The following is a 16,027-nucleotide window of genomic DNA, read 5'->3' as shown; positions in this document are numbered from 1 at the left end:
AGGGAATTTTGGATTTCTGTTTTCATCGCTCCATAAATCAGCAAATACCGTCAACAGCCGTAAAAAAATAAAACAAATAAAAACATTTTTTCCATGTTTTTAGCAATAAAATCTTCTATAAATCAGGCTGAGAGAGTTTGGTGTCTGTAAGAGCTGCTGATGTGGAGACTTCTGAGAAAAAACTCATTTTAAAATTCAGACATTTTAGACAGAAAATGGTGAAGAGGACACAAATGTTAACTAATAGATCTCTTCGTTAAAACTCCCCCCATTGATCATTACATTACATTAAGACAAGTATTTTTTGTATTACAAGTATCTAATTAAATATGCACACATTTCCATAAATATTCAGAGGAGAAGTGTGAACTAAAACAAACATGACATTTTCTTTTCACTAGTTTAGAAGAAGAAATGTTATGGAAGCAAAATATCTCAAAACTGACCAGCACACGTAAAAAAAATGTGTTTTCACCTTCGAACCAGACGTGATAATTGTGCAGACTTTTAACTTTGATGTTAGCGAAAATACTTGTAAGTGTAAGTTGAGTTTATATACTGATAAAGCAGAAGACCAGGTAAGATTGGGTTATAAACATTATAAGAAAATAAAATACCACACAAGTAAAGTAGTAAGGTAAGTGATGTTGTCTCTGGTCCTTATGTTGTCCTTTACTTTGGGGGAAAAGGACTTTACCTTATAACTTTTGACTAATACAATAAGAGAAGTCTCATTTATAATCAGGCAGATATTATCCAGTACATCATTATCCTATTGAGTTTAAAGGATATCAGAATAAATAGTTTATTCTGTGATCCCAGAAAGATTTCTTCATCTATTCTGTCACTAAAACAAAAGGGTTTTAATAGATTCATTATTGATAATATTGTCCCTGATGTTTCAGTAAAAGCTAATCATTCTCTCAGCATAATGTCATTTCCACAGATCCAGATTTAACAGATCAAACCCTCATTTATTACAGTTGAAACTGAAACTGGGCTGCAGACTGCTGCTCCCTCCAGAAACACTCCTGTGGTTCTGCTTTGAGGTGATTCGTGTGAATGAATGCGTCCCCTGGTATTTATTGTTTGTTTGTGAACACATGTTTGTTTGTGAACACGTGAACTGTTTCTCTCTGTGACAAAGAAAAAACAAACAGCAGCTCTGCTCGCTTCGCTTTATGTTGTCGGCCTGAGTGAATCGCGTCCCTCCAAAGCTTCCGTAGTTTGAGTCACATGACCGGTTTGTTATGGTCGTCAGTGAAATTCACGTCTTTTAAACACGCAGCTGGCTCACAAACTGCCGCTTTAACGTCACATTCAGCGACGTTTAGTGAAATTATCCGGTCGACACCACGAAGCGTGTCATCTTCTCACAGTGCCGATAGTCAGAGCGACATTTCACCGAGCGGAAGTGCCTCTTGTTTCTGTTTACGGCCGCTGCAGCACCGCGACGTTAGCTTGTTTGTTATGCTAACGCTCATGCTAGGCTAGGCTAGGCTAGCTATGATCCCGGCTCGTTTTCAGATTAATACATTCACACAGAAGTCATGCTCCGGTGGATCCTCGGCGGTCGGGAGGCTCAGGGCTCAGCCGAGGTGAGACATGTAACGGGAGGTGAGACATGTAACGGGAGCTAACGTTACCTCAGTGAAGCTAACAGTTAAAGTGTTAGCTAGCTGTGACCAAAATTAAAATTCACAACCTGTAAGGCAACTAAGTCCAGTTTCAACACTTTCAGAGTGAACAGACACTTGTTAACACGTGAAATAAGACATGAAACATGAACTGGCTGTCACGTTACTTTACCAGCTTTATGTTTAATGTGTGTTTTTACTCTGTTTATCTCGATGTGATGAGTGATGATCGTGTCTGAACTGATGTGTAATGTTAAGATCTGATCTCCACAAGCTTCACGTGTCTGTAACAAAAGATCTGTAAGACTGGCGAGCAGTGATGGAAGTAACTAAGTATATTTACTCAAGTACTGCACTGGAGTGCAGTATTGAGGTACTTGTACTACCAGTATTTTTCACTACATTTCAGAGGGAAATATTGTAGTTTTTACTCCTTTACATTTATGCAGTGTTGGGTAAGTTACTTTCTAAATGCAACATATTACATATAATAAGTTACCTTCATTTCAATATTATAATATTACTGTCTGTGTAGAGTAATGTATTACTCTATATTTTCAACAAAATACCCAAATAACCTCTAAAGAACACTGAAACAGCCGAGATCTGTTTAGATAAATTAATGGATCACAGTCTGATATATTATCAGACGGGAACAAATATTTTGAATTGTTGGCTCAGTCACATGAAACACAGCAGACCTGTTCCTTCTATAATGACACGACAAGACAAACATCTCTGTGTCTATGCGTCTTATTATTTTAGTCCACAGAACAAGGAATTCATGATGTGATTCATTCATTCAACCTTTATTTAAAATCTCAAAAAAATCATTGAGGGGAAGCCCTGATGTTCAATGATGTCGAGAGCACAAATAAAAAAAACAGAATAGGTGCAAAAAATGTGATAACAACCAGAAACAGCGAACATAATCACAGAGCGAGTAAACGGATGGGAACATAAAGATGATAAGAGATAAGAAGCAAAATGACAGAATACAAATAAAACAGGAAAAAGTGCTGAAAATGATTAGAAACTGCAAACAAACATGACGAAACACAAATAATTAATATGTTTATGTTGGTGTGGATGGATTCTTAAAAAAACAACAATAAGCTCTTCGTGTTACGTGACAAACCTGTAGTAATATATTACTGAAATATTATTAGTAACGCGTTATATTACTCCGTTAGCACTAAAAGAAATATATTACTGTAACGCCTTTGTAACATGTTACCCCAACACTGCATTTATGTAAAGTAAGTAAGTAAAGTTTATTTAATATAGCACCTTTCACAGAGCAAAGTCACAAAGTGCTTCACAAATAAAATCAATTAAAGTATCGAACCATGTCAACAACAAAAGGAGTAAACAACAAACATAAACAACAACACATCTCAAAAACAAAAAACAAAACAAAGTCAGATTTTCTCAGATGAAATAATCTGACAGTGGAGTGAACGAAGGAGTTTTAGAAATGTTCGGGAGTCCTGAAGGATTTTTTTTGAACCAGTAGAATAAAAACAGATTTTCAAAAGCACTGAGGAAATCCTAAATAAACATTTTACTGACAGGATATTTAGACATTTATGGGAATCCTGCAGCTGAAGATCCTGTTGGGCTTTATGACTCTGAGCTGAAGTTACTAGTTACTGGGAACGTTAATGATTAAACATTAATCAGTTTATCGCTGTAAAAAATTAATTGTTTAAAAAGTATTAACTGACAATCAGAGATGGACGTTAATACATCAAAAAATATCTTGTTACAAATTACAATATTTTGTTCATCAAATATATCAAAATAAAAATCTTGAATTTAGCCACAGACGTCGTGTTATTTAGTTTATTATTCAGTAACTTGATGATGAATGTATCCGTCCTTTTAACTCCTAATAAAGCTGATTGATTTTACATCAAACATATCGATCATGTCAGCTGTTAAAATAGTTTCATTCTGAAAAACATCCACCACATTTCATATATAATTATGTTAATCAGATAATCAATTTTTTTTAGGAAGCCAGCTACTTATTGAAGAAATTGCTTAGAATTTGTAGCTGATCCAGGTGACAGCTGAAGAGCTGCAAAATAAATCGATTACGTTAGTTGTCAACTATTAAATTCATCTCCAAATATTTTGATAATCAATTTCAGTTAATAAAAAAATCAAAAGAAGTAAGAATTCTCTGATTCCAGCTTGTTAAATGTGAATATTTCCTGGTTTCTTTCCTCCTCTGTGAGAGTAAAACTGAATATCTTGGTTTGAGGACACAACAAGACATTTGAGGACGAAACACTGATCGCCATTTTCTTTTTCGACCAAACTACTGATCGATTAATGGAGAAAATAATCAACAATAAAAATAACGGTTTCGTTGCTGCCCTAATAATTCAGCCTCTTTGAGCCTGGAAAATGAAATCCTCTGCGAGGTTAGAGGAGGGATGGAAACAGTTAAACAAAAGACAAGTCCCTTACATTCAGTACAGTTCAGACTTCACACTGTCTCGGCCTGTTTGTCTCACCACTTTCCCTCGTGTGTCTGCAGAAAAGCCCCGTGTTGTGCATCGGAGAGGAACAGCCCAAAAACTGGTTCACTGAGCTGCAGGTGCTGAAAGGACATTTTGACATTGTTCGATTTCTGGTGCAGATTGATGACTTCAGGTAAGCAGACCACGACCCCCCCTTTTCTTCTCTCTTTCTAACCTCTCTCCTCTCTCCCCTTGGCTGGCCTCTATCCCTCTGTGATTGACAGGAGATCCTCACCTACGGAAAACTTACAGAGCATGACAAGAGCCCAATCATCACCGCTGTGTGATTGTGTGTGCACAGTACAGTACAGCTAAAGCCTTTTAATGCTGTCCGTACACACATGCACGCACACACAGAGCCGTTCTGCACCTGCTCTCCTCTCTGCGCTGCTTTGTGGAAGCATGCTGCACGCTGGCACGGTAGAGTGCGTCTGCATAAGTGCTCAGATTGGGATTTATAACACAACTAAGTGTGTGTGTATGTGTGTGTGTGTGTCGGGAGGTGGGGGTCGCTTCACGCCTGGTCTCCTCCAGTAATAACCCCCTCCTCTGGGCCTCGTCCTCTCCGCACACAGGTCCACAGTTGGGGGCAAAGGCCAGAAAATTCTCTCCAGATTGCTTTTGAAGTCCGAAAATGTATCCTGGACAGTTCCTCTCTTCTCATTTTTATCTCTCTGTTTTATCCGCTCATCCTGTCTGTTGATTTTGGGAACAGGGGCTGTAGATGGTTGAGGGTCAGAGGGCAAGTGAAGGTGGAAAGCCTCAGGACAGATGTTTTTCTAAAGAACTCTCAGGTGGAGATGGAGCTACAGGAAATAATTATTATCTCGGAGGCTGTTCAGACGGGTTTTTATTATCCATCCTGAGTGATCCGATCACAAGTGAGAGTCCTCCGTGAAACAAGAAACAGAAGAGGAAGTTAGGAGAGCCCAAACCTGTCATTTACATTACAGTGAACCACATGGAAATCAGACAGCATTCTGTCTGTTGTTGTGGCTGTGTCGTCTTCTTCTTCTTCTACTTCTTCTTCTTCTTCGTCTTTGTCTTTGTCTTCTTCCTCTTTCTTCTTCCTCTTTCTCTTCTTCGTCTTCGTTTTCTTCTTCTGCTTCTTCTTCTTCTTCGTCTTTGTCTTTGTTTTTGTCTTCTTCCTCTTCCTCTTCTTTGTCTTCGTTTTCTTCTTCTTCTTCTTCTTCTTCTTCTTCTTCTTCTTCGTCGTGGCTCAGGACACATTAGAGTAGACACTGCTAAGAGAATGTGGTCACATGCGGCTCAAGCCATCGCTGAATGTTGTCTGAGTGATTGGATCTCAAATGTGTCCTCAATGCTCCCTGCTGGCAGTCACACCTGTCCTGTGATCGGATCACTCAGGACGGATGATATCAGGTCTGAACAGAACCTTGGTCGCGTACGAGTCTACATGTAAGAAACGACTCATGGCGTTCATCTTGTTTTCCAGATGTGCCTCAGCAGGAGACGATGGCCTCGTTCTGGTGTGGAATATTGAGGTAACACATTTCAACTTCAGTATTTCAGAGCTTTGTGAAACTGCAGACGACACAGTGGAGCTAATTGCTTTTTATTTTCCTGACTGTTAGACCGGGGAGAGGCTGCAGGAGCTGAGGGGCCACTCTCAGCAGATAACAGCCATGACCACCTTCACCTGTGACAATGGACTCACATCGCACACCTCGCTCATCACAGCCTCCTCAGACCGAAGTCTCAGTGTATCCTCTTATCAAAGGAAAACATGTAGACACCGGCACTAAATCAATCGTGTGTGATCGCTGTGTTTTGAATTCAAACTTGATTTCCTTTAACTTCATTTGTCAGCTGTGGGACCCTGATACAGGAAACAGAGTTCAGACCATTTCAGACCTTCAGTCCTCTGTAAAGGTAATTCGTGAGCTCCTTTCTCAGGTGTACGCTGTTACATAAACGGCAGGTTTGCATGTCAGATGAATATAAAGGCTACCGCAGCACGAGGACAGAGGGGAATCAAATGCATGTCTTTTTCAGCCTGTCAAGAGTACTGTAAAAAAAAAAATATATATATATATATATATATATATATATATATATATATATATATATATATATATATACTGAATGAGACAATTTGAGTGTTTGAGGAGGTTCTTCTCATGGCAAGGCCAAAACCGATCAACACCTACTTTATTGCGTTGTTACACACAAAATGGTGCCGGGATTCAAAGGTCCCTTTAATTGACAAACTTTCTGGTGCAAACTCCTGAAACTCTGCTGTTCTCAGATTAGAAGAGTTTTTTAAATTAAATTTTTAATAAAAAATTTTCAGTAGAAATATCTGGCAGGCCAAATCAGACCCCACTCTGGGCAGCACAGCTCTGTAAAAATGATATTTATGAATGAATAAACATGTTTATTGAAGCTCTGAGGTGCAAGTGAAGATATTTTGTTTTTCTGGAGATGAAGTCTGATAATCGGTTTCCTCTCCTGTGTTTATGATTTGAGAACTGGTGGGAATAAAAGTTTTGCCAGAATAATCTTTAGAAATTCCTTAAAAAAAAATTCTAACTGTGAAAACATGCAGGAAAAAATTATCTTAAAATAGAGATTTTTCTGGAGAATTTTTTTTTTTTCATGTGTGAAATCGAGGATATTTTTTTCAGGATGATAATTTTTTTTTTCTTGTGGAAAGTGGATAAAAAGTTTTGGCAGGAGAAACATTTTTTGCTTTTTTAAACTCACAGTTTGTTTTTGTAATACTCATGTTGACCACAAGAGGCTGGAGTGTACCACCACCTCTTAAAGCATTCGTGTTTTCTTCCAGAGGAGTTTTAATTTCTCCGTGCACACTAAACACAAGATCCATTATGTGTTAACAGGTTATGAACCATTACTGTCCTTTTGGAGGAATGTGTAATAACTGGTGCTAATCTGCCGTCAGTGAGTGGAATATTGTGGATTATCAACACGTCAGATCAAGCAGGAACATTTAAAGGCCTCATTCTGATGTATGAGCCTTTTCATGTTACATCATAGTTTATGGTTATAATGGTTACAGAGTCCTTTTGTGTTTTCTTATGTTTTATGTCCAAAGTGCTGTTAACACCAACAGTAGTAGTTACCAGGAGGCTCCAGCAGGGGGAGCTTTATCCTCTCAGCCATATTAAACATAATGTGAGGAGAGTTTGTGTCCCTGCATCTTTCATTCAAACACTCCCCATTTCCAGGTGAGCTCCTCATAGTCGGCATTAATGGAAACCTGTGAGTTAGGTGAATGTGTGCATGTGCTCAGGAGACTATTTGTAAAACAGCATTTGGACACCTGCTAAGAGAACAGGATCGTTATACACAACAGAATAAGTACCTTCGATGCATCTTGATTTTGGCAGTATAAATTAATATGGTTATTATTCATATATATGGTCTAGAATTGGATGCTGTTTATTGAATATTGCAATTACAGTACAAGCTCATTCATAATTAAACCTTCAGTTGACAGTTTTACCACTTAAATCAATCGAAATCACCACTGAGGCCAAACAAAAACAAACAAAAACAAATTCTCCTTGAAAATAAAATTTCTTTGGTTTTAGGGGGTTTTTTTGTGCGCGCTGGAAATTGAGTGGGAAAAAAATTTAAGGAGAAAATTTTCAAAATTTTGTTTTCACAGATGGAAAAAAAAAGTCTCCTGATTTGTTTTTTTGTGTTTTCACAGATTGAAAAAAAGGAACATTCCTCATCAAAACAAAGAAGTGACAGTAGTGTTACATAACCTGTAAACACAGTCGATGTATGTTAAAAAACAAACACTCAGAAAAATGAGACTTATTATAAAAAATTGTTGCTCCTGCCAAAACCTTTTTTCACTTCCCACAAGAAAAAAAAATCTCCTGAAAATTTCCTTCCCTGTTTTTTTTCACAAAAAAAAAATAAGGTACTTATAAAAACAGGATGAAAACAATTTACATCAGAAAAACAATCACCAGAAAAACAAAATGCCTCACCTGTCGCTCAGGGCTTCCGTACATGTTCCTGTCATTTCATGCAGATTTGTTTTTCCTCACTTGAATCGAGGGTCTGAGGACTGATGATGTCGTCCACTGCACAGACTGTAAAACCCTCTGCGGTGATGTGATGGGGATTTTGGGCGATGTACAAAAATTGATTTATCTAATTATGATCGAACTGATGAGAATTTTTTAAGTAGATATATTTGTGAGACCGGGGCAAGCAGTCCTCATGCCCAGGCTGGCCATTAATAAAAAAATAAAAATACTTCACTATTTCCTGACGAGAACACGTCTGAAGTGCGTCGTGCAATCAAATCTTTATACCTTTAAGAATTTTAAAAGATCAAAAATTGAAAGTAGTCTAGAAAGAAACTGTGATCTCATACTAATATCGAGTCCGTCTTTGTCCTTAACGTTGGATTTTCTTGGATATTGCAGTCGTCTGCTCAAACTCAATTAACTGTGTTGACGAGAAATGAAACAGAGTGATTAAAATGTTGACACTGAAGGTTTTTGTGCCAGTCATGATGGAAGATAAAAATGGTAATTATCTCCTCTTGATCATAGTTTCAGGTTAATTGCATCACCTGTAGTTTAATTAGATTTGATTTCTTTTCTGCGCTGATATTTCCTCTGTGTGTGTGTGTGTGTGTGTGTGTGTGTGTGTGTGTGTGTGTGTGTCCAAATGAAAACTAACACATGTTCCTCACACGCTGACCCATCTGTGTGTCTCCTCAGTGTTTGCTGGTGTTGGAGCGTCTGTGTGTGTGGCTCTCCGGCGGTGAAGAGTTGTGTGTGTGGAACAAAGACTTCCAGCTGCAGTGCCACAAACAGAACCACAGCGACACCGGTGAGGAGACTGTCACAATAAAGCAGCTCTCATGTGCTGGTTGTTGCACCAGCTCTGCTCCCCCCTGACTCTGCTGTTTGCACACAAACTGATGAATGTTGTCGATGTGTTTGTTGGCATTTTGCAGGAATAACTGCTTTGATAGAGCTGCCCAAGAACTGCCTCGCTGCTGCCATGGATAAAGAGATCGGTAAGAGACGTTAATGTTCGGTGATATCAGTTTATATCATGAGCAAATAGATGAAAACATTTTGTCTTCTTCGCAGTGATCTTCAGGCTGACGGTCTCTACTGATTCCTCTCTGTCTGTGGCTGAGATCCGCTGTCTGTCCGACCACCAGGACCAGATTCGAGCTCTCATCAATGTCAACGGTCAGTCCGACAGGAAACAAGTGTCTGCATTCAGTTTCTGAGATATCGAACAGTCCCTCCAGGAAGTAGTGACAAACAATTAATACATTTTCACCCAATCCCTGTGGGTTCTGCATGGCTGCAATTTTTTCCAATCACCACTACTTTTCTGCAAGTTTCACCAATCATAGCAGCCCCCCGTGCAAAACACTGCAGCATATCCAGCTGCAGCCAAAACATAATGTGAAGGAAGTTAATCCAAATCCAAATTAGGTTTGTCGACTGACAGTAAATATTGTAGCCGAGGGTTTTAAGTTCTGCCTTTACTCATGAAGATAATAAAATGATTATACAAGGTTTTGTAGTCTGAACCAAGATGGCAGACTTTTATTGTTTTATTCCACTTACAACTGCAGCGACAGACTCCTTCCATTTTTGTACCTTTCACAATAAAAGCCTGAGACATAACTGCTTATGATGGGGAAACTTTAAATCAATCTGACCGTTTTACTATATGAATTATTATTATAATAATTATTTCTGCATAATGATCGCCAAAAAAATACCTATATTAATTTTATTTTGTCAAATTATTTTGTTTTCCTATGCCACCTTTTGTTTGCATGAATTCATTGATTAGACCACATGATTTGCATTAAAAGTCACATTGTTTTACTTCAAACGTTTAGACTACGTCACTAGACCAACCTCACTTCCTTATTTGTGGTCGTGATGATGCAGAGACGACACAAACATCTCACATTTATCGACAAAAAATACTACTAAGCGGTAACATTAATGTCAATAATGTTACTGCTAACCGTTACAGAGGTAACGGAGGAAGTACAAATCTGGGAGTGATCAAGGCGTCGTTGCCAGTTTGTGTGACAAAATCTGTGTATGTGTGATAAAGAAAATAGTTTTAGTGAAATCAGACATTTATTTGTATAGAACAATTCAGACACAAGGCAACTCAAAGTGCTTTACAGGGGCATAAAAATTACATTAAAAGACAATGAGGAAGACATCAAGAAACAAAACATTAAAACAAGTTTAAAAAAATTGGAAAATAGGCTCAAATAGAAGAGGGTTAAAAGAGACAAGACTAAAGAATACAAGTCACAGTGTAGTTCAGAGCCTTTAAATTACTTCAGTGAAAGAAAGTGGCAAACAGAAAGGTCTTCAGTCTTGATTTAAAAGAGGTGAGAGTTGGATCGGACCTGCAGTTTTCAGGGAGTTTGTTCCAGATATGTGGTTCATAATAACTGAACGCTGCTTCCTGTTTAGTTTTGACTCTAGGGACTGAAAGCAGACCTGAACCTGACGACCTCAGAGGTCTGGATGGTTCAGTGCTTTATAAACCAACAGCAGGATTTTGAAGTCTACTCTTTGACGGACAGGAAGCCAGTGTAAAGACCTGACAACTTTTATGTGATCTACTTTTTTGGTTCTTGTTAGGACTCGAGCAGCAGCGTTCTGAATCATCTGCAGCCGTCTGAGGTTTTTTTTAGAGTCCTGTAAAGACACCGTTACAGTAGTTGAGTCTGCAGGAGATAAATGCATGGACAAGTGTTGACAAATCCTGCCGAGACATAAGACTTTTTGTAATTGTCTTTGTGTGGCTGCTGAAATTCGGCATAAATGAAGCCCGAGAAATCACACGTTCATTTTCACCATGTGTTCCTCAGACGGGATCTTCGCCAGCGGCTCCCATGCTGGCGAGCTGATCTTGTGGGACGCCGTCGATTGGAACATCCTGGCCTATGAGCACATCCTGTGGGAGGAGTCACAAGCCTGCGCTCAGGCTGAAATACGATTGGCCGCTCCCAAACCCAGCGAGATGTCCATTCAGCATCTGACCACCAATGGGAAGGTGAGGAGGACCAGATGAGTGTGTATCATGAAGAATTATTTGTATGTTGCTTTGAGTTTGATCCATAATGTTTGTGTGTTTTGAAGCTGATCCTCGCGGCGGTGGGCAGCGGTCTGTATGTGTACAGCGTTCTGAGCAAGATGGTGGTCGCCTACAGGAAGGTCGCTCATGACTCGAATGTCTTACACACCATGCTGTTGTCTGACAGGTAAGATATCAGACACTTCCTGCCTCTAACTTCTCCAAAGTGTGACAGAAAATCGGGGTTGGGAATGACTTACTTCAGATAATTAGTTTTCTCTTTGGATGAATGTTTTATTTGCCCAGTTTGCTTCTATGAACGATCTGTGGCCAAACACAAAATTGTAAATGATGACGGTAGTTTAGACCAGTGATTCACAATCTTTTTGGCCTTTTGCCCTTTTGGCTGCAAGCCTCGACTGTGACCACTTCAACCAAAGACAGATTGTTTCCCTGTTATTAAAATATACCTTAGGTTCACACAAACATTAAATTAGTTCGTCGTCTGTTTTTCTCTTCTGTTAACCATCTTGATGCCCCTCAGGTTGGGAACCACTGTTCCAGGCTGATCATTGCAACAAGCATGCACTTCATTTGTCATCCACATGAGGGCGCCACCGCTCTTCTTCTTTACTAGAGACTAAAAACTAAAAATGTCAAGAACACATCAGCATGTTTGAGTGAAGCTCCTCAAAACCTCCTCATTTAACTCGGCCCTCTGCTTTCACTATATTTAAATTCAGACTGGGAACATTGCATATTTTCACCAGGACCATATCTGTCTCCTGATCATTACAGCGTCTCTTTGTGTGACGCTGTCTGTGTTTCAGTGAGCTCATGTCCTGCTCTGAAGATGGCAGCGTGAGGATGTGGGAGATCCAGGACCTGCCGCTACCTGCTGAACCCGCCTCTGCAGGTGAGACACAAACACAGTTTCAGGCCTGATCTTAAATGTCACTCTGCTGATGGGACGTAGCTACATACATCAAGGAAACTGGATTACGTTCCCAGTGATAGATCAGATCCATAAGTGTGAATCAGGAAGTTCAAAGGCTTTGTGAGAATCACCTGCACTCAGCTGTTGTGTGTAGTTGATGTGAGGGTGTAGAGGTGCAGTAATGCAGTCCAGATGTGGACGATGAGCTGCAGCAGCACTCAGGGAGGCTCAGATTAAGAGAGCTGGTCTACAGAGTGTGTGTCTGTGTGACGAGCTGACTTTGATTCTCGCTGTGAGTACCCTCACCTGCTGATCATCACCAAAGACCAATTATTTATTAATTTGTTTGTTTCATGTCTCTTAACAACGTGTCCTAGAGAATTCCATATTGGTACTCCGTGATATCTGAGAGGTGCTGGCCGTGTTTCGTTTTATAGAAAGGAAGATGATCAGCCTGTCTGGTATTCATGAGTGAATCTGAGAATTTAATTTATTAGTTTCTGAAGGATGATGGTAGAGCGGAAGACGAACATATCTTAGTCCAGGAGAATCATTTTTTGGTTGTTTATTCATGTATAAAACCGAGCGGAAAACTTTTTTTCAGGAGTGAAAAAAATACTAGGAGAACATTGTTCAACCATGTTGAGAAATCACTTTTCAGATAATTTTTTTTGTTTTTTTCATGTGTGAAACCGAGTGAAAAAAGATTACAGGAGAAAACTAATTTCTTCACACGTTTTTACCTTGAAAGTTCGTTTTAAGGAAAATTTTATTTTCGCTCGATTTTACACATTTAAAAAAAAAATTCTTCTGAATTTTTTTAATTTTTCATTTACACACATGAAAAAAATGTTTTAATTCCCTGATTTCAGCTTGTTAAATGTGAATATTTTCTGGTTTCTTTCCACTACGATAGTAAACTGAGTATCTTTGGGTTGACAACGAGACATTTGAGGACGGCGTCTTTAGCTTTGGGAAACACTGATCAACATTTCTGGATCAAACTACTGATGGATTAACAGAGAAAGTCATTGAAAATGAAAATGGCCATTAGCTGCAGCCTGTCTGAGTCTCCTGTCTGTGTCCACCAGGGTTCTTCGGGATGTGGACTTTCAGTCGGTCAAACAAACAGACTGGTCCTCCGTCAAAGAAGGTCATGGACGTCCCGAACATCAGGATGCTGGAGCTGACGGGTGATCTGATCGGACACTCTGGGGCAGTTCAGGTAAGACTTCATGATCGTACAGGCTCTTCTACTTCATGGTATCACAGCAGTGTTTTAACGATCTCTTTTGCTCGTGTGTCAGATGTTTGTGAGCTTCGGGGAGAACGGTTTGGTCACTTGTTCGGCGGATCACCTGCTGATCCTGTGGAAGAACGGAGAGAGGCAGTCTCACCTGCGCAGCCTGGCACTTTTCCAAAAGCTGGAGGAGAACGGAGGACTCTGACCTTTAACCCCTGAATCGCTGCCTTAAAACGAGCAGAGGTGTGATGTTAGTCGATGTTACTGATGATTTACTGTAAGGACTGTTGTTTGTATCGAATGATAATGTGATGGTTGTTTGTCTCTTCGTTGAAACAAAGTATTAACTTAAGTTTTAAAAACTCATAAAATAAAAATACCTCATCTCAGAAACTACTTGCAGTATAAGCTTTATTTCAAACTTTTTCTCAAATTTCTGATTTTTTGCCCTCAACTTTTTCTCAAAATTGATTTTTTTCCCTGAACTTTTTCCTCAAATTTCTGAGTTTTTCCCTGAACTTTTTCTCAAATTTCTAAGTTTTTCCCCTGAACTTTTTCTCAAAATTGATTTTTCCCCTGAACTTTTTCTCAAAATACTGAGTTTTTCCCTGAACTTTTTCTCAAAATTAAGATTTTTTTCCCTGAATTTTTTCTCAAATTTCTGAGTTTTTCCCTCAACTTTTTCTCAAAATTGATTTTTCCCCTGGACTTTTTCTCAAAATTCTGACTTTTTCCTTTTATTTTTTCTCAAAATTAAGATTTTTTTCCCTTAACTTTTTCTCAAATTTCTGACTTTTTCCCTTAACCTTTTCTCAAAATTTTGGCTTTTTTTCCTCAACTTTTTCTAACATTTCCCCTTAACTTTTTCTCAAATTTCAGTTTTTTCCCCAACCCTGCATCCTTATCCACAATGAAAGTTTAAAAATGTGACAGATATCAGAGGATAGAAGCTTCAACCTTTTAACCCTGGGAAAAGTCCTCTTTGAGCCAATGAGAAAGAGACAAAGACCTTGTCATTTTGAAAGCTTTTCACTCTTTATTCTTGGTGTTGGACCTTAAAATTCAGAGGATTGAATAAATATTTTGTTTTTCTGCTCGGTTTCACACACAACTACAAAGAAAATCTCTGGAATTATAAAAAAATAAAATAAATTCAGACTTTTTCTTTACTCCGTTTCATGCATGAAAAAAAAATTACATGTGAAGAAACATTTGGAGGAGTCCTTGATGAAGTTGCTCAGGATGTTAAAGCTCTACTCGTAGATTTTTAGGATCCTCGCTCAAACTTTTGAGACTGAAGTCTGTTTTCCAAAAGTAAAAGTCAAAAATGTAAGAATTACACTGGAATTTAGTCAGATCAAATAGCTCAGTGTCTTAGCAGGCTGATCAGAAGTTCTGAGGATGTTGGTTCAATCCTTGTGAGGCTTGAAGGTCAGGTTACTGAAGGACACAGTGAAAACCTCTGAGAAACAGAACACCACATGAACAAGTGGGTCAGCTTGTAAGAGGATTACTTGGAGTTTCAAGAGATTGTGGGTTTGATTCTTATGAGGTTCAAGGACTTCTGAAGTCGGAAATTCTTCTTTTTCCTTTAGTTTCACTTGACAAAAACAAAAAATTGCCTGAATTAAAAAAAAAAAATCTTCATAAATTCCCCCCCTTGGACAGGCTTCGGAGTTTTCAGAGATTTTCCGGAAATTTTAAGGATTCTTTGGAAATTTTCGGGATTCTTCGGAAATCTTCAGAAATTTTCGGAAATTTTCCGGAATTTTTCCGAATTTTTCCGAAATTTTCCGAAATTTTCCGAAATCCTTGGGAATCCTCGGGAATCTTCGGAAATTCTTCTTTTTCCTTTGGTTTCACTCCACAAACAACAAATTTGTCTGAATTTAAAAACAAAAGGCTGATCAGAAGTTCTCAGGATGCTGGACCAAGTTCTGGAGGAAGTTCTGAACAAGTGGCTCAGCTTGTAAGAGTTTCAGAGATTGTGGGTTTGATTCTTATGAGGTTCAAGGACTTCTGGAGTCAGAAAGTCTTTTTCCTTTAGTTTCATTTGACAAAAAAAAAATTGTCTGAATTAAAAAAGAACTTCATAATTTCCCGCCTCGAAAATGCTTCAAAATTTTCGGGATTCTTCGGAAATCTTCGGAAATTCATCTTTTTCCTTTAGTTTCACTTGACAAAAAAAAATTGCCTGAATTAAAAAAAAAAACTTCATAATTTCCCCCCTCGGAAATGCTTCGGAAATGTTCGGACAGCTTGTAAGAGTTTCAGAGATTGTGGGTTTGATTCTTATGAGGTTCAAGGACTTCTGAAGTCAGAAAGTCTTTTTTTCCCTTCTGTTTCACTTGACAAAAGAAATTTAGATTTTTGGGAAATTTTCGGGATTCTTCGGAAATTTTCGGAAATGTTCGGAAATTCTTTTTTTCCCTTTGGTTTCACTTCACAGAAAACAAACATTTGTCTGAATTTAAAAACAATAAAAGGCTGATCAGAAGTTCTCAGGATGCTGGACCAAGTTCTGGAGGAAGTTTTGAACAAGTGGCTCAGCTTGTAAGAGTTTCAGAGATTGTGGGTTTGATTCTTATGA

General features: G+C 38.6%; 1 protein-coding gene across 1 annotated transcript; it reads left to right on the top strand.

Annotated features, from left to right (window-relative positions):
• Nucleotides 1–1,242: 1,242 nt before the first annotated feature.
• On the top strand, nt 1,243–13,830 carry wdr41 (WD repeat domain 41). Its single transcript, XM_073478724.1, has 13 exons — nt 1,243–1,598; nt 4,186–4,301; nt 5,625–5,673; nt 5,764–5,892; nt 5,999–6,061; nt 8,902–9,013; nt 9,141–9,203; nt 9,280–9,384; nt 11,052–11,236; nt 11,323–11,444; nt 12,088–12,173; nt 13,286–13,419; nt 13,502–13,830. The coding sequence occupies exons 1-13, from the start codon at nt 1,551–1,553 to the stop codon at nt 13,640–13,642; spliced, it is 1,353 nt and encodes a 450-aa protein (XP_073334825.1). The 5' UTR covers nt 1,243–1,550; the 3' UTR covers nt 13,643–13,830.
• Nucleotides 13,831–16,027: the final 2,197 nt, after the last annotated feature.

This window comes from Pagrus major, chromosome 12, assembly GCF_040436345.1.
Source record: "Pagrus major chromosome 12, Pma_NU_1.0".
NCBI lineage: Eukaryota > Metazoa > Chordata > Actinopteri > Spariformes > Sparidae > Pagrus > Pagrus major.
Note: the sequence above shows the minus strand (reverse complement) of the source record. Positions and strands in the feature narration are given on the sequence as shown.

Bases quoted from the DNA above. Each gene is read 5' to 3' on its own strand.
- wdr41 (XM_073478724.1), top strand. From the start codon at position 1,551: ATGCTCCGGTGGATCCTCGGCGGTCGGGAGGCTCAGGGCTCAGCCGAG. The intron at 11,237-11,322 runs GTGAGGAGGACC...TGTGTTTTGAAG, and splicing joins ATCTGACCACCAATGGGAAG to CTGATCCTCGCGGCGGTGGG. The intron at 12,174-13,285 runs GTGAGACACAAA...TGTGTCCACCAG, and splicing joins TGCTGAACCCGCCTCTGCAG to GGTTCTTCGGGATGTGGACT.